General features: G+C 48.7%; 1 protein-coding gene across 3 annotated transcripts in view; it reads right to left on the bottom strand.

The window, feature by feature from the left end:
* The window catches only part of SLIT3 (slit guidance ligand 3), a 669,892-nt gene that overhangs the window by 615,057 nt on the left and 35,420 nt on the right, over nt 1-19,415 (bottom strand). For all 3 annotated transcript variants that reach the window (XM_021076955.1, XM_021076953.1, XM_021076954.1), the window contains exon 2: nt 105-176. In XM_021076955.1, coding sequence (XP_020932614.1) covers nt 105-176 — 72 coding nt within the window. The remainder of the gene's footprint in view (nt 1-104; nt 177-19,415) is intronic.

Genomic DNA, 19,415 nt, shown 5'->3' with positions numbered 1-19,415 from the left:
TCCCGCTGCCCAGGACTTGGGGTGTGATGTCAGAGCAGGGGAACATTTCCACAAGGCTGAAGAGCCGAGAGTGAAAATGCATCAGGGAGCCGTGGGCTACTTACAGGACGCGGAGGTTCTTGAGTCCAGCGAAATCCGTCTTGGTGATCCTGGTGATATTATTTCTGTCCAGGTCACTGCAATGGAGAACAAATTTAGGTCCGATGTTTGCAGTTATACTTACAGTCTATGCAACCCAGACCGGCTTAGACTGGAGGGACCAGCTCGTCCGGGAGAAGGCAGTTTCAGTGATGAGTGACATCCCCTCAAGCGGGGCCCAAAGAACCCCACGACGCTGTATGGACGAAGCGACCATTATATACGCAGTAGAGCCCTGGTGTATTTCGCTTCCTCGCTTTTGTTGCCCCGTCTTCAGACAACCAGTTTTTTGGAAGCCCCCCTCCCTCAACTCTCAGATCATACCTTGCCAGTGAGGCTGACCCCTCTCCCTGACTCTAGGGATAGGCACCTGATCCAGGCCAGGCTTATAAGCATCTTCACTCCCCGTGACCACACAGTCACTGTTTCGGGAATACATACATGACTCCACCTGCCCAGAGCTTTCTCGCCACTGGAGTAGCTAACCACTCTGGATTGCCAGAAACCATCTAGCCACCACGAGGAGAGAACTTTCCAGAGCCAGTAGATGAAGACAGCCCGGCTCCGGGTGCTCTGAGGATCTGGAACCACCCAGGCCTGATGCCAGCTACCTCTGTACCGTGAGATTACATGAGCCCATCTAGCCCATCTCCCTTCTATTTTGTTCTAAATCGGTTTGAACTGAATTTTCGGTCACCTCAAATCAAGATAATCTCGACTGACTTTGGTGCCTGCCTACGTACTTGTCTATTTTCCAGCGAGTGTGCAAGCTCTCTGAGAGCGAAGACCGTATCTCATCTAACTCCCCAGCCCAGCAGAGCAGACACATGTGCCTGACACAGCGTACTCACCTATGATAGGTAAAGACAGCTACATGGGACACTCTTGGCTCAACCTGTAGCTGAAACCCTGAGAATGGTCCCTAAGAGAAGAATTTGTCATGGAAGAACTCGAAGCGTTACGGTTGGATCGGGATCAAGGCAAAGGAGGCACCTTGGGTGGCAGAAAACCAGGATTGGGGAAAACCAAACTCAAGAATGAACCTGTGGGGAGGAGTTCCCACTGTGGCTCAGTGGATTAAGAACCCAACATAGTGTTAAGGATTCCCCCCGCTCAGTGGGTTAAGGATCCTGTGTTGCCGCAAGCGGCAGGGTAGGTCGCAGATGTAGCTTGGATCCCACGTCGCTGTGGCTGTGGCGTAGGCCGGCGGCTGTGGCTCTGAATCAACCCCTAGTCTGGGAATTTCCATATGCCACCTGTGCAGCCTTAAAAGAAAAGTGGGGAATGAAACTCTGAACTGTAATCAATGTTGTGTCCACTAAAATCATCTAAGAAAGCTGTATGCAAAAAAAAAAAAAAAAAAAATAAGTAAATAAAAAGGACCACAAATAGCACGTTCGCAGTTCTTAAGAATGGAGACTGAATCATTACTTCCTATTTACCACGCCTTCCTGATCAGCAGCTTCTCAGGATTTTGGCCAAGCTGGAATTTCGACAAGGTATCTATAAATTGGCTTTGCTCTTAGAACATTTAGGTCCTAAGAGGCCATCTCCCCAGGCCAGATCCCATCCTTCTGTTCGCTGCTTCTTTGGTTCTCCTGGCCAGGTCCTAACGCTGCCTTCCTGCTATGCTATCTCAGAAAGACCTCTGAGTTCTCAAGTGGCATCCAACAAAAAGGGAAACAACTTTCAGATTTAGCACTTTGTAAATGGCAAAAAAAAAAAAAAAAAAAAAATTCAAGCTGGAGGAGGGACTGCTCTCCCGATTTCAAAAACCATAAAGAAAAATCCCGTGAGTCCCTGAGCCACGTCTAAGCAGCAGGGAACCAGCCCCCTTCCTCATCCAGTTTTCCGCTATCTCAAACAGCCATCACGGTTGTTTCTTATTAAGGAGCCGGGATGGAGCGAGGCAGTAGTGAGACGTCTAAGCGGCGAGTTGGTAGAGAGCGTGTGCGAGTTACACGGGGCAAGCAAGGGGGTTCATGCGAGGACTGGCCGCTGGCCGCAGACAAGAATCTGCCCGCTCACAATCACCTCCCACCTCCGCTGGGAAGGATAGGATGTCTGGGACCTTGACAACTGCGAATATGACGATGCAACTGAGGGTTTAATTACCAGGCACGGCATGGGGAGAACTCAGCGGCTCGTGCTAGTGGCTGCGGCACCAAATTTTTCAATTAATATTTACTTATGAGAGGACACAACATGTGGCGCCGAAATGCGGAGGGCCTGAGGGCAGGGGTTCGAGCCGGGACCGTGGGGTTGCCCCAGGCACAGAGTCAGTGTTCCGAAGCCGAGCTTCAGAGGGAAGCAGCGCTGAGTTGGAATCTGTGCCCGGCCACTGACTGAGGGACTTAAGGGCAGTTCATCTCTGAGGCTCAGTTTCTCCGTCTACAAAACGAGGGCGACAGTCTCGACTGCAAGAGTTTCATGAGGATAAATGAACGGATGCAGCCACAGCGCTTCTCAGACACTTGTTACATACTCGACATGGCAGCGCTTGTTACCGTAATCAGCTGATCTGAATTTCCCCCCATCCCTCCCGTTGTCTCACCGCCCCCCCAAACTTCCACGCTGAAATTTCAGGGCACCAAGAGCACATGACAGCCCCTAATCATGTGCCTGAGACATGAGTCCTGGGATTCCCCCCAGGAGACGCTGCTGGTGTGTTATCTTCCTTTAGGTGAGAAGTGGGGTGCATTTGGTAGCTGGTAGATACAGTGACAGCACCAAGAGTGGCCTCCTCTCGCTGCCTCTCTCTGGCAGCATGTCTGTGACACCTGTGTCCCTGGTATCTGGCTGCAGAGAGAAGGGTGGGGAGAGAGCTCTGCTGTCTCTCTGCCCCCACCCCTACCCCGCGAGTAAGGTCAGAGAACACATGGGCTTTGAGGGGACACAGGTCAGGGTTCAAATCTCTGTGCCATCCCCCCAACTCCAAGCTGTGTAAGTTTGAGTAACTTCATTTCTCTAAGCTTCCTCCCTTTCCAGAACCCTCCTGCAGACCCTGGAACGGGGAGGGCAGAGCCTGGATTAACCGAAAAATGGGAACTAAGGAACTTGACCCTGAGGAGAGGCTGCACCACCTCATGTGCCATCCCTCCCCCAGCCCCATCATCCCAGTCCAGCCTCCTCTGGATGTTTAGCCAGATTTCTCTGAGGAAACCAGGGTAAGCGGTATACCATCCGCTGGCACGAATGGCCCCCTCTAGGTGATCCTAAGTGGAGAAACCATCACAGCTTCTAGATGGGAGGGGAAGAAGGGGGGCCGACTTGAGACAGGTGCACAAATGGTTTCTCTGACACACCTGCCAACAAGAGGTGGCATCTACGCCCCTGCCCCTTGAACCTGAGCAGGCCTTTGTGACTGCTTGGGCGAACAGGATTATGGCAGAAGCCATGCTGCCAAATTTCTGAGACTACATTAGAAGAAGCAGTAAGCGACGGCCCGGCTCTTTCTCAGAGCGCTTGCATTGGAGCCCTGAGCTGCCACGTGAGATCAGAAGACCAGGCATCTTCACTGCTAAGACCATGCGGACTGGAGAGACAGGAGAGGCCTGAGGAGCCTCAGCTGACATTTGCTGGACCCACACTGTGAACCAGGTGCTGTACCAAGCACTTCATGTCTATTCTCTCTAATCCAGACGGCAATCACACGTGCCAGGGACTGTTATTATCCCACTTTTCACACGGGGAAGCTGAAGCTTAGTTTCTCCAAGTTGCCACTGCGCAAGATTTTATCAATAAAGCAACTTGCCGTGAGGTCACACAAGTAAGTGTAAGTGGCAAGGCTGGGATTGGAACCTGGGCTCTTTGCATGCAGAGGCCATGTTTTTAACCCTCACATCAGGCTGCCTATCGCCACCATTTTCTACTGCATCAGGGTAACCAACAACTACACGAAAAGTGAGTGAATAAATAAACAGAACAGAATTTCTCATCACTTGTCTTAAAGAAAGCGAAGGGATCCTCCCAGTGGCTTTGCTGCTCGCCGCTCGAGCCAAGGTGGCACAGGTGCATCCTGTCTCCCAGCGGTATCCAGACCAGTGCGAGGGCTGAGCCTCTTTGCAAACTCCAGCGAAAGGGGCGTTCTTGCTTTTTCTGCCCATGTCTGGTCTCTGCCATGCTGGCCCATCCTCTGCCACACTGCCTTCAGCAAGAGGCAGCATCTTGGTAAACTCTGCATTATTTTTCCTCACCCCAATCAGGGAAGCATAAACCAAGACTGGGACTTGGGGCTTTGCGGTATTTTCACATCTGTTTGACACTTTGGGTGGGGTGGGGAGGCGTGTGGTTGAGAACGCCACTGGAAAGAATGGAACATAAATGTTCCAGGGCAGGCCACTGTCCCTGTCTTGGCACATATATATTCATCCTTCTTTGGCTCATTCTATGGCATCCTCGCAAACTTTTCTTTTTGCTGGGGCACATCTGGGAAGGGAGAGGAGCAAAAAGCAACCCCCGGGAAAGAGGCAGGAGAGTGGAGAAAAGGACTTTGGTCGTAAGCCCAGAAGATGGGGACCTGAGTCCCCACATCCTCACTTCTTCGCGTGTGACTTGGAGGAAGTCACTTTACTGAGCCCCAGCGTTTGGTATGGTTATTGAGACTTTTGTAGAGTACAACCCAAAATACCAGCTCTATAGGACTGCTCTGATGCTCAGGAGATAAAGCATGAGGAAGTACTTTCTAAACAGCATTTGGGGGCGTTCCCTGGTGACCTAGTGGTTAAGGATCTGGAGTTGTCATTGTCACAGCTTGGGTTTGATCCGTGGCCGGGAAACGTCTGCATGCCACAGGCGTGGCCAAAAATGACATATATAACAGTAAAAGTTAACAATTTAAAAAACAGGATTCGAGTGGTTAAATTCCACTCACAGCCAACAAAAGGTTGGAAGAGGATGCAGAGGTGTAGGTTAGGACTGGATGCACCAAAGACATTTACCTGTGATGGTGAAACACAGAGTCACAGAACACACGCCATCAGTTCAGACCAGACTTTAAGACTAGCTGCCCCCTCAATGACCAGTGTATACAGACTGCTGCTTTCTGGGTTTCAGGAAAAAAGATAAGGTCTCAACATATGGTGAACTTGAAAGGGCTGCCCTACACTATAGTAGTGTCCTATTGCCAGCGTATACAGACAGAGGTTAATAGGTAACTCAAAGTGGGCATGATGTCCAGGGGGTACTTGTGATGGGCAGGAGGCCATATTCATGCTCCCTAAAGTCTTGACCATTTTGACATCTATATTCCTCATATTTCGGGGCCCAGACCAAGTGGGCTTAGAAAGTATGGCTGGGTGCTTGTCATCAGGGCGCTTGAAGTCCAGTTGGGATGGACAAAGACTTAGAGGACACTTAGAGAATGATGTAAGAATGTGCAAAATTCAATGTTTAGAGATGTGCTCTAGAGTCCGTGGAGATGGAGTTCCTGTCGTGGCGCAGTGGTTAACGAATCTGACTAGGAACCATGAGGTTGCAGGTTCAATCCCTGGCCTCACTCAGTGGGTTGGGGATCTGGCATTGCCGTGAGCTGTGGTGCAGGTCGCAGAGGCGGCTTGGCGCCTGTGTTGCTGTGGCTCTGGCGTAGGCCGGTGGCTACAGCTCCAATTAAACCCCTAGCCTGGGAACCTCCATATGCCATGGCTGCAGCCCTAGAAAAGACAAAAAAAAAAAAAAAAAAAAAAAAAAAGAGTCCATGGAGAGTGGGCTGGCAGAGATTTGAGAGAGCTGTGAGAGCGGGAACTCAGAGAGGAGACCCCTGCAGCAGATGGGAAGGAAGTGGGGGTGTGGTGACAGCAGGGGCCATGGCAGGATCACAGACAAGTGGAAGGTCTGAGGATGGGGGGCAGGGGACAGCGAGCTCCTGAATCAGCCTTCGCATGGTGTGATGCACTCACATCAAGATCCCACACACTGATGGCCAAAAAGCACAGGAAAAGATGCTCAATGTCGTTAGTTATTAGAGAAATGCAAGTCAAAACTACAATGAGGGACCACCTCACACCAGTCAGAATGGCCATCATCAAAAAGTCTACAATCGGAGTTCCCGTCGTGGCTCAGTGGTTAACAAATCCGACTAGGAACCATGAGGTTGCAGGTTCCATCCCTGGCCTCGCTCAGTTTGATCCAGCGTTGCCGTGAGCTGTGGTGTAGGTCGCAGACATGGCTCAGATGTGGCATTGCTGTGGCTGTGGCACAGGCCAGCAGCTACAGCTCCGATTAGACCCCTAGCCTGGGAACCTCCATATGCCACAGGAGCGGCCCTAAAAAAGGCCAAAAAAAAAAAAGTTTACAAGCAATAAGTGCTTGGGGTGTAGGTAAAATGGAGCCCTCCAACACTATTGGTGGGACTGAAAATTGGTGCAACCACTATGGAGACCAGCTTGGAGGTTCCTTAAAAAACTAAATACAGAACTACCATATGATCCAGCAATCCCACTTCTGGCCATATATCTAGAGGAAACCATAATCTGAAAAGATACACATACCCCAATGCTCACTGAAGCACTATTTTCAATAGCCAAGACATGGAAGCAACCTAAATGTCCATCAACGGAGGCTTGAATAAAGAAGATGTGGTACATATATGCAATGGAATATTACCTGGCCATAAAAAATGAAATAATGTCATTTTCAGCAACAGGGATGGACGCAGAAATTATCATATTAAGTGAAATAAGCCAGGAAGAGAAAGGCAAATATATGATACTACTTATACGTGGAATCTAAAAGAAATGATACAAAAGAACTTGTTTATAGGACAGAAACAGACTCAAAGATTTCAAGGTCAAACTTAGGGTTACCAAAGGGGAAACCGAGGCAGGGAGAGACAAACTGGGAGGATGGGGTAATAGCACACACACGTTACTACATCTAGGGTAGATAACTAACAGGGACCTACGGTAGAGCCCAGGGAGGTCTACTCGGTGTTCTGTAAATCATCTATATGGGAAACAAGGATAGATATATGTGTATGTACAACTGATTCACTTTGCTTAAAACTAAAGCTAATCCAACTTTGTAAATCAACTATACCCCCCAAAATTTTTTGAAAAAAGAGATCCCACAGATGGATTTGGGGAATCAGCTCAGGAAAGAGGTAGGAGGGGCCAGAATTACAACATCTCTTGCTTAGCCTGACCCCTTATGTACAGTCAGCAAAGGAGAGGTTCCACCCAAACCAGAAGATGGTGAGGGGCTCTGGTCTCGTTTCCGCTCGTCACCATTTTCCAACCTGCAGGCTGACCACCTGAATGGACCACCCTGCGGGGCTGGCTCTGGGACTCTTTCCTTCCCTTTGAGTTGAACAAGAGATGGGAGGAAGGGAGGAGAGGGAGGATGAGCCTTCATTCTCCTGGTTCCTGCCCTGAGAAGTCACCCAGGTTAGCTAGTGAGGCCACCAAAGGTCATGGCCCCTCCTCATGACCGACCACTCCCTTGCCTAGAACTACTCTGCCTCTTCTCCTCTCTTCTGATTTAGGGAAGGTAATGGCTCCATCACGTCTAGTCCCGGATCCCTGAGCCACAGGCACACCTTTGAAATAACTCCTTGCAAATCAACCCTCCTTAAATAATACTGGTTTGAGTTTTTCCACCTGTTTTTCTGTTTCTAACCAATACAACATTCATTCAACAAACATATCTTGACCATCAAGAGTCAGGTTATGGACTAAATTCTGGGAAACAGGAATAAACAAAGACTGGCATGATCCTACCCTTAAGCAACTCAGCATTTAGAGGGGAAGAAATAAATAAAGGCTCAAATACCACAGACTGCGCTAAATATTCTACACCAGAGGTTCGCAAACTTTTTAAGGGCCAGATAATCAATAATTTAGATTCTGCCAGCTATGTTTCCTACTTCAACCACTCAACTTCTTCCTGGCCTGTAAGCAGCCACAGAGGAGACACAGACTAATGGGTGTGGATGTGTGCCAATAAAACTTTACAAAACAGGCTGAAAGCTGGATTTGGCCTGGAGGGTGTAGTGTGCAGACTCCTGCTCTACACTGTGCCGAGGGTATAAACAAAAGCTTATGGGAGGGTATGCACCTCACGCCAGTCAGAATGGCCATCATTAATAAGTCCACAAATAACACATGCTGGAGAGGGTGTGGAGAAAAGGGAACTCTCCTGCACCCTTGGTGGGAATGTAAATTGATACAACTACTACAGAAAACAGTATGAAGGCACCTTAGAAAACTAAATACAGAACTACCATATGACCACCTGGCAATCCCACTCTTGGGCATGTATCTGGACAAAACATTCCTTGAAAAAGACACATGCACCTGTATGTTCACTGCAGCACTATTCACAATAGCCAAGACATGGAAACAACCCAAATGTCCATCAACAGATTACTGGATTAAGAAGATGTGGTATATACACACAATGGAATACTACTCGGCCATAAAAAAGAACAAAATAATGCCATTTGCAGCAACATGGATGGAACTAGAGACTCTCATACTAAGTGAAGCAAGCCAGAAAGAGAAAGACACATACCATATGATATCACTTGTATCTGGAATCTAATATATGGCACAAATAAACCTTTCCACAGAGAAGAAACCCATGGACTTGGAGAACAGACTTGTGGTTGCTGAGGGGGAGGGAGTGGGATGGACTGGGGGTTTGGGGTTAGTAGATGCAAACTATTGCCTTTGGAATGGATAAGCAATGAGGTCCTGCTGTGTAGCACTGGGAACTATATCTAGTCACTTATGAGGGAGCATAATAATGTGAGAAAAAAGAATGTACATATGTATGTGTGACTGGCTCACCTTGCTGTAGAGTAGAAATGACAGAACACTTGTAAAGCAGCTATCATGGAAAAAAATAAAAATCATTAAAATAAAAACAAAGGCTATGGCAGGGTATGGAGGAAAGAGCCCTGAGTAATTGGGCTTTAGGGGTGAGGCGAGGCTTCTACGGAAAAAGTAACATTTTAATTGAGACTACGAGAATGACTCAGCCATAGCCAGGTTGGTTGGCATGGGAATAGGGGAGAGGGAGAAAGGGAGATTCCAGTAAAAGAAACAGCAAGTGTAACAACCCAGAAGCACCCGCCTCAGGGTAACTGCAAGCAGCTATGTTCAGCTGCTACCAGCATGTTGGGGAGGGTGGGGGTGGGGAGCAGGACAGGCCTTCTTTCCCTCCTTCCTCCCCCCACCCCCCTTGCCGCCATCCTGTCTTCCTACACTGTGCCTTTACTAAACACTACTCTGACCCTGGCACTGTCCTGTGCCAGGATAGCGTACTGAACAACAAAAAGTTCTTTCCAGGAGCTCCTTGATTCCTGCCATGGCCCCTGCTGGCACTTTCTTTTCTTTTTTTTTTTTTTTTTTTTTTTTTTTAGGGCTGCATCCACTGCGTATGGAAGTTTCTGGGCTAGGGGTCAAATTGGAGCTACAGCTGCTGGCCTAGGCCACAGCCACACCCATGCCTAATTCGAGCCACATCTGCCACCTACGCCACTGCTTGTGGCAATGCTGGATCCCTAAGCCACGGAGCAAGGCCAGGGATAGAACTTGCATCCTCATGGATACTAGTCAGGTTCTTAATGCACTGAGTCACAATGGGAACTCCAGGCATTTTTAATTCTCTTAGAGAGTGTGGCAGATAACTTTGAGAGCGCCTCTGCGATCCCTGCCTCCTGGTCTTAGCATCTTGCGTGACCCCTCTTCACGGGCAGGCCCTGTTGACTTGCTTCTCACCAATCTAATGTCACAAAGGTGACAAGAGGTCACTTCTCTGATTACATTTCATATGACGGTAGTGCCCATCTGACTTGGGGGCCCCTTCCCTCGCTATCTGTGATGAAGCAGCAGCATGTTAGGGGGGCCAGTCGGGCCAGGAGCTGAGGGCAGCCTCTACAAACAGTGAGTGAGGAATGCAGGGCCTCCAGCAAGAGCCCGAGGCCCTCAGTCCAACAGGCTGCAAGGGGCTGAATCCTGCCAACAACCTCCAGAGTTTAGACCGTGGGTCCGTCCCCAGGTGAGCCTTCACATGACAGCCCCACCAACCAGTGAACTGCAGCTTTGGGAGACCCTGAAGCAGAGGCCCCCAGCTCACAGCGGGTAAAAAGTGGGAGCTGCTCACAGCAGCCAAGCGTGTGGTAAGACCACCAGGCCACAGCAGGCAACTATCGCAGTGGAACACGGGCGACCACGAACAGACGGCCGACGACAGGCTACGAGGAAGCAACCAGAACATCATTTCAGGGTGAGCTGAAGCGAGTGCAGGTGGGTGGGAAGCTCAGGGGCACTCGCAAGGGTGGCCAAGAGGGGCCTCTCTTCGGGCCAGACTTTGGTCTGAGACTCTGAGCAGGAACCAGATGAAGGGGCAAGGAAGGGAAATTTCCAAGTGGAGGAACAGAAACACAGAGACTTTCTGCACAGAGAGGGCACGGGAAGGGTCGAAGCACCAGAAAGGAGGTCCACATGCCTGGAGCAGGATGGCACCAGACGGGACCCAGAGACAGGTGGCACCCAGCCTGCGGGGCGGCTCTGGGGCCTCCTTCAAGCCCTCAGCACTCAGACCCACAGGAGGGCTCAAGCAGGGACGTGACGGACCTCGCAGCCCTCCGCCTCTTTCCCCGACATCGGACCTGCCCCCCACAACCAGGTGACTCTCCGCCGAATGCCGCTTCCTTTCCCGGCGCCACTGCACAGCAGGCAGGTGGATCGCGTTGCTGTGTTCAGCCTGCCTCATTTCATTCTTCTTTCTTTCGGTCCACAGACACTTCCTGAGCACCGAGCAGATCAAGAACTGTGCTAGAACTAGTACGTTTAGAATGAAGCGATGGGGTCCTACCGTGCAGCGCAGGGAACTAGGTCCAATCTTCTGGGCAGAACACGATGGAAGATGGAATGAGAACAAGAGTATATATCCATATAATACATTATTATATATAATAAGTAGTATTATACAATTATAGACTATGTAATATATACATGGATGACTGGGTCACCAGGCTGTACAGCAGAAATTGACACAACACTGTAAATCAACGACACTCTTGAGAAAAAAAAAAGAACTGTGCGAGGCACTCCATCGGCACCTACATCCCTGCTATCTGCTGGCCCCCAGAGCCCTTCACATCCTCTCCCCATCAAGTGCTACGCTTCTGTGTTTGGTTGAATTATGTGCCCTCAGAAGCTATGTCGAGGCCGTAATTCCCGGTACTTGTGAACATGGAGATAGGGTCTTTGCAGATGTCGTCAAGTTAAACAAGGCCATTAGGGTGGGCCCTAGTCCACTGTAACTGGAGCGCTTAGAGGAGGGAGAGACAGAGAGGGGACACTAGGTGACGACAGAGATAGGAGTGATGCCGCTCCAAGCCAAGGGCTGCCAAGGACCCCTGGCCACCACCGGGAGCTACGAAGAGGCAGGGACCCTCCCATAGAGCCATCGGAGTGAGCACAGCCCTGGACATCAGACCTGAGCCTGCAGCACGGTGACACAACACGCTTCCGGAGTTTGAAGCCACTGGGTTTACGGTATTGTGTTAGGGCAGCTCCAGGAAACCCATACCCCCTCTTTTCAGGCTTTGGGAAGCCGCCCAGCCCTGCTCTCCGCAGGGCTCCCAGCCTCTCCATCTCATGCTGATCTCTCCCTGCCCGGAACTTCTGAACCTGCAGCACTGAGCCTCTGCACAACTCATTTTGGTCTTTCATCGCACTGCCTGCCACCTCGTGTGCTGCTGCCTGTTTCCTGTGTGTCTGCCTCGTCTCCCAAAGGTACGCGAAGCTCTGTGGGCGCCAAGACCACAGTCTACACCCCTCGCTTCCTCCCAGACACCTTGGGTGAAGCGGGGCTCCCTTGGAGATGCTCAGGGACATGTCCACTTGTTTTCTTTGGCTTCTGGGATGAAGAGTTTTGTTTTGCTTTTTGAAAACATTTTGCACTGTGCTCATTAGTACTGTCAATGTTTTCCAGGGTAAATATGGATTACTCATACACCTCCCTCTCCTCTCGAAAAAAAAAAATGTTGAAAAAAGTGGTCCAGTTGAAATAAGACTCTCCCCACAGTGGAAGTGACCTGCAGGGCTAAAGCCATTCAAGACTCTGGAAATCTCGCCAAAGGCAAATGTTCCTGGACGAGCCCAAGGGCAATTCTTAGGAGCAGCTCAGCCTGCCCTTTTACGAACGGGGGTCTTTCTTTGCTTCCTCTCTCAGCCCAAAGGACCTAATGTCATCCATCCATCTTCCCTGATGGACGAGAGAAAACAGCGTGTGTTCAAGAACCGTCAAATGAGCATCCCACCAGGTCACAGACAGCCGTGTTTCTGCACAGATCGCCCATCACTGAGTTCCTGCCTCCTGCTTTACCTCTCCCGACTCGCCCAACAGGAGGCCTGATTCAATTATTCTCCGACTTTTACACTTCATTCTCATCAGTTACATAACCACGTACAAGTTTCCAAACACACAGGCGCATCTGGGAGAGAAATGGCTGAATCCGATTTTGCAAACTGGCTTCACGCTACTTCAGTTGTTTGGGAACTAAGCCTCCCTGGGCTGCATGTCTGTCTTGGCAACACGCTCGCATATATAATTATACACCTGCAAAAGTTTGCAGCCAGTGCCGGGCAGACAGCTACCTGCAGGGAGGAGGACAGGCCAGACGGAGGGGCAACATGGATGCACGGATGCAGAGGTGGATGCTGTGCGGACGGCCCTGCGGGGGAAGGGGGCGTGGGGGCTGACTCTTGCCCTCCCTGCTGCAGGAGGGCTCCCGAGGCCGCTCTCTGGCTCTGTTTGGCTTCTTCCTCCAGCCGGAACGGGCATACCTGGGGCATATTTAGCTCTTGGCTGGAGGTGACAGAGTAAAACTTGCAAACGGGTAACCCACGGGCCAATGCTGGCCCAGAGACATGTTTGGTCCGGTCCTCAGTGTGACTTTCACATTTGAAAAATTAACTGCCAACTTGGGAGCATTTCACACACCAATCTGGAATTCTGGCTTGTCTCCCCCAAATCAGATGATGTGTCAACCCTGGGCTTTCGTGGTCACAGTGAATTGTTAAGAGGCAACTGCCCAATTTGGACAAGGCAGGTGCTCCAATAATCATCAGTCCCATTCCCCTGCTTGGCTCATTTATGTCACTTGCCTGGTTCTTACAGGAACCTGAGTTCGAGATCCTCGCTCAGGAGCCTAGCGCCTAAGAAAGTAGCCTGGGCTCAAGTCTTACCAAAGAGTAGTGTGATTTTAGACAACCCATCTCTCATCTTTGGTTTTTCTCATCTATAAAATGGGGAGAATAAGAGTACCTACCTTCTAGGACCTTGTGGGGATTCAACGAGTTGATAAAGTATTCTAGCACAGGGCGGGTCCCATAAAAATTACTGAGTAAGAAGCCATTCCCATCCATGGGATGAGTATTATTCATGCAAAATGCGAGCACAAGCAAGATGGACAAGGGGTGGGTGGGACCTTGGTGCTTAACTGACCTTGAAGCGGCACCTGGTCTAATCCACAGCTCTTCCCCCAGATCTTCCTGGTCCATCCAGACACATCATCCTTCCAAAGCACCCACAGAGATCTCTCTCTCCATTCATGACACACCCCAGCACACCTCAAGCCTCACTCTCATAAAATAGAAGATGAAAAATAAATCCTTCCTGAATTATTCCTGTGATGACTTAAGGAAACTCATTCCATTCTAAGCAAGAACCACTAGGCAATGACTATCAATCCAAAAGGGTCACCCTTTATGTCCCACTTTATCATGCCCAGAATTCTCAAACTCTTCCCAGAAGGTCTCTTCTCAAAACCCTTCCCCACACTGCAACTGAGAGCATGTGAAGCATGGCTCTGCAAATCCCCTGGACATCTCAGAAGGGGCTGGGGTCATCCCTGGGAAACGTGGGCAGAGATGTCAGCACATGGGATGGCAGAAACGATGCTACGTGTTAACCAATTTCACTTTCCTCCTGGGAAACAGTAAGGTTAAATTTCCCAGTATTCCTTGTATCAAGGCAGGACTGGGTGACTGATTCCAGATTAAAGGAATGTGGATGGAAGTAAAATATGCCCTTTTCAGGCAAAGGCATAAAACGTCCTGCCTAAAATCACACTCTCTTCCCTTCTCATGTCTCCCCTCACTCGCAGGCTGCATGGCAGATACAGTGGTATCTCCAGATGGAAGGAGCCAGGGTTCCTGAGTGACAATGTGGAGCAGAGGCCACCCACCACAGCCCAGATATGAGGAAGGGATACAACTTTATTGCATTTTGCCACTGATATATCTGGGCTTATTTGTTCCTGCAGCACAATCCTGTCTGTGCTGACTGATGCATACAGTGATATGGCAGACTGGGAAAGAAAATTCTAGAAGTGGAACCTCCATAATCTTTCTCCATGCTCTAACTCAGGGCATGACCTTGGAGAAGTTATCTTCTCCCACTTTAAAAGGAGGAAAATAGGAGCTCCCATTGTGGCCCAGCAGGTTAAGGACCCAACACTGTCTCTGTGAAAATGAGGGTTCAGTCCCCATCCTCCATCAGTGGGCTAAGGATCTGGTGTTTCCACAAGCAGTAGGCCTGAGCTGCAGCTCCAATTCAACCCCTGGCCCTGGAACTTCTATATGCCACAGGTGTAGCCATAAGAAGGAAAAAAAAAAAAAGGAAAATAAACTGGTTGATCCCTCAGGGTCAGAATCTCATGGACCCTGAATTATCCCCCATAATAATTTTCAAAGACTTTGAACTTTATTAATACACATTACCTTATACTACACTTTTTTTTTATAAGGCCACCTAACTTCTAATCGACAGAAGACATGAGCTGCAGCCAGCCCCGATGAGGGCCTATATAAATATCTGCGGAATGAATAATTATTATGCAATAGCAGCAAGTACTGGCTGTTCAGCTTGTGCCAAGTACCATGCTAAGCATTCACCTTCAGAGCCTCTGTGGTCCTCAAAACCCATCTGCAAGGTTGATGCTATTATTAGTTCCATTTTACGGATGAACAAATGGAGGCATCGAGAGTTAGAACTCTCATCCATGGTCACAAGCTATTATGTACCAGGTGGTATTTACATCCAGAGAATCAGGTGTCAGTGCCTGAGAACTTAATAAGCAATTTACGAGAAGTAATGCTGGATCCTGAAAAGAGAAAGACAAAGTGAAATGATCTGATCCGAAAATTTTCATAACCTACCCCATACTGTAGCTAAACCAGGAAACCCCAACTTCTTGGGAGTCAGGGCCGTATCTTATTTATGCTTGAACCCCGAGGGTTCAGCAAAGTGTCTGGCAGATAGAAGGCACAAGTAAACATCTGCAGACTGAATGATCTCAACGTGGGCTCTTTACTGACAGTGTTCACTGAGGTTACATTTGCCCGTCGTTGACAATGGCTTGAGATCCCACGTGGGTAACCCCATCTCCTTTATAGCAGTAAATCTGGACATCCGTTAGAGCTACGAGTGATCAGGCAGTGTATCACCCAGACTTCAATGATTCTGAGTCAAGGGGGATGCCATTAATAATTACATCAAAAAAACAGGCTCTATCCTGAGCAAATCAACACAATATTCATACCCACCAGAGCCAAACAGTACCTGTGACAGAGGCAAATGACAAAGGGTTCACAGGGGGGCCTGGTCGCCCACTATGTTTTTGTTCTGAAGGAGCCCCCTCCTCGTCCACTTGGGCCGCTGACCACTTCAAAGTCTATGCTGTTTGCAGGACAGGTCATGGTTAAGTGTCCTTCCCCGAACAGTAACACACCTCCAAGCCCGACCGGCCGCGGAATACACACACTATTAACTTTTAATATAGGTGCAGTAATCACTTTAAGAAAACAGGAAGGAGCAGCCCAAGGAATGCAGTGATTGCTCCATGAATATAAACAGGGATAGCATTGGAACAGATGACATACTTTGTATAAACACTAATAAAGTGAGTTCAGGCTGAGCTGTGACTTTAAAGGAAATTCTTCCCCATAAACATGTCCTGCCATGCCCTAATAACTCCTTAATTTGATGCACATTTGGGAAGGATGATGCGAAGCAATCACAGAATCATGTTAAGGTCTGTTGCGAAGGAGGCGTGGTGGAGCGGGGACTGTGATGCAACTTGGAGCTAACGCCGTCCACCAGCGAGCTGGCTCCACTGCTCATTTCACACATGGAGGGCATGTGCTGAGTGACACGCAGGAAATCAGACACAGGTCTTTGCAGGTTCAGCACAAAAAAATGCTGGGTGTCATCTAACCGTGCCATGTAAGTCTCCTGGCCTGTGGGTTTCCGGCTTGCCCTCTCTTGCCTGCCACAGCAAAAGGGGCTTCCACTTGTATGTGGCCTCTCTGTTTCTGAGATGAGGCTCTTCACATTTCAACTAGACTATCAGCTCCTTGAGAACAGAGACCACTTGTTACATGTCTGGGCACCACCCAGGGGTAGGACATGGCCCCAGATCCCTGTGGGAAGACAGAAGGGGCCACGGATAACAACCAGACAGGAGCAACAGCAGCAGGGCTCACAACCTGGTTCCATAATGACAAACCGAGTCATCTGGGAAGCTACTCTTCTCATCTGCAAAATGGGTTAATAAGACTTGCTAAACCTCAGAGGGCTTTTGAGATGAAGTGAGGTACTGTGAGAGAGGGCTTTTTCCATTATAAAAGAGTTGTATGCATGTAGGTAGGATATTATTAGCGCTTGGAAGTAATAATGAGTAATTATTTTATTAGTAATAATAGCAATTGTTTTTTACAAAACAGTTTTGCCATATATTGAGTTCTCGTGATGTATCAGGCACTGCTACTCTCCTTTGAGTCCTCACAGCAATCCTATGAGGTGGATGCTATCATTATTCCCATTTTTCAGGACACTGAGGTCCTGAGAGGCTAAGTAACTCACCCCAGTTAACGTGTAAGTATCATCTACCGGGTAGCTCTTTTTTTTTTTTTTTTTTTTCAAGTGATGCACCTGCAGCAATTAGAAATTCCCAGGCAAGGGGTCAAATAGGAGCTGAGCTGGGGGCTTACACCACAGCCACACTGGCAGCTCACAGTAACACCGGCTCCTTAATAACCTACTGAACGAGGCCAGCGATCAAATCTGCGTCCTCATGGATACTAGTTGGGTTGGTAACCCACAATGGGAACTCCTACAGGGTAACAATTCCGGGGGAGAGAGTTGGATTGTTGGGGCTCCCTGGCCTCTGTTCCTGTCTCTCCCAGGGAATCGGAGGAATTGAGCCTACTTTCCTGTGCGCAACTCCCGTGTGGGAGTCCCATCCCCATCTCCAGAACCCAGAAAAGAACTGGGGAGTTAAGGCTTTTAGGTCAAATGACCGCGGTTCCCGCCTCTCCCAGGCACTCCAGCTCAGATACCAACTCTCGGTGTCCACACCCAACAGCATGTGGCCAAACACACAGCGCATCTGACTTTCGTCCAGATCTATGGCACTGGTCCCGCAACCCATCAAGGTTCTCCACCTTCACCAAGGCAAGAGACCTCAGCCTGGAAGCACAGCCCCAATAGCCAACCCATTCGGGCAGGCCTCCCGCACCCACCAGGCGCATTCCAAGCACTGTGCCTTGGCTCGGGTGAGTCTCCTGTCTGTAACGCCCTCTCCCATAGACTGGAATGACCTGCAGCTGCCAGGAAGCCTGGCTGGGGAATGAGAACCTATGTTAGCAGCGTGCTGAAGAGAAGCTGGCTAGGAAGAGAATGTCTTTATAGTGAGACCCTGGGACCCGGATGAGCCCGCCAACCCCATTCAGGTGGGAGCCACTCTTCCCCATCTGGTGCTGGTAAAATGCCAAGGGACAGGAATTCGGCAGGGAGCGAGAAGGGACCATCTGATTCTCTACCCAGTCCCGCATGTCCAGACCCAAGGCAGGCAAACCTCCCTTTCATCATTCATGAAACTATATCTTGCTTATTACGACAATTTTAAAAACCTCTCTGATTATTCCTTTGAGAGTCCAATTTGTTTCCTTTGTAAAGAGGAAACAATTCTCTTCTTAGTTTGGGAGGTGGGGACATTCCATTTATCTTGGGGGGAAATCTGTTTCCTATTATGCATCATGTTCTATAGGTCTATTTGCAAAGAAAAAAATCCCTATACTTAACATAGGGGGAAAAAAAAATCACTTTTCACTTTCTTACAAACATCCATGAAGGGAGGTTCCTGCCCTCTTCTTCACCATCGTGACAATGACCGCATTCCCATCCCTTGCTTTGAGAAATGGGAACTTTTCACTCATGCTCTGAAAACCAATAGTTTCCCTGAGTCAGCCTACCATGGAACAATTCATTCAGTCAGTATTTGTGGATGGAGACTGAGAGTCAGGACCAAGATACCCAGGGAGGCATGGATTACCATCTAGAGGTAACCCTCCACTTCCCTGCCCTCAAGGACACAGGTCAGAAAACTGCATCCTACAGGCCAGTGGGAGCCCTCAGTCTACTTTTGTGTGGTCCATGAGAGAGAACCCAAATAAACAAAATAAGAAATGAAAAAGGTGAAATCTCAACTGATATTGCAGAAATACAAAAACCACAAGAGAATACTATGAATAACTATAAGCCAACGCATCTGACAACCTAGAAGAAATAAACAACTTTCTAGAAACCGATAGCCTCCCAAAACTGAAGCCAGAAGAAACAGATCCACTGAATAGACTGATCACTAGAAATGAAATTGGATGTGTACTTTAAAAACGCCCATGAGCAAAAGTCCAGGACCAGGTGGCTTCACAGGCAAGTTCTACCACACATACAAAGAATTTATACCCATCCTTCTTAAACTTTTCCAAGAGATTGAAGAAGGAGCACTCCCAAAGACATTCTATGAAGCCGCCATCACCCTAATACCAAAACCAGACATAGATATTACCAAAAAAGAAAACGATAGGCCAATATCTTTGATGAATATAAACACAAAAATTCTCAACAAAATTTTAGCCAACCGAATCCAACAACACATCAAAAAGATCATATACCACAACCAAGTGGGATTCCTCTCAAGTTCACAAGGATGGTTCAATGTATGCAAATCGATTAATGTCATACACCACATTAACAAAAGCCAAAACCACATGATCATCTCAGGAAATGCAGAAAACGTATTTGACATAATATAATATCCATTCATGATAAAAACTCTTACCAAAGTGGGTACAGAGGGAACATATCTCAACATAATAAAAGCCATTCACGACAAACCCACAGCCGATTTAAGACTCAATGGAGAAAAGCTGAAAGCCTTCCCACTCAAATCTGGAATAAGACAAGGATGCCCACTCTCA

The sequence above is a fragment of the Sus scrofa genome, chromosome 16 (assembly GCF_000003025.6).
Source record: "Sus scrofa isolate TJ Tabasco breed Duroc chromosome 16, Sscrofa11.1, whole genome shotgun sequence".
Classification (NCBI taxonomy): domain Eukaryota; kingdom Metazoa; phylum Chordata; class Mammalia; order Artiodactyla; family Suidae; genus Sus; species Sus scrofa.
This window is presented reverse-complemented; position numbering and strand designations above follow the sequence as displayed.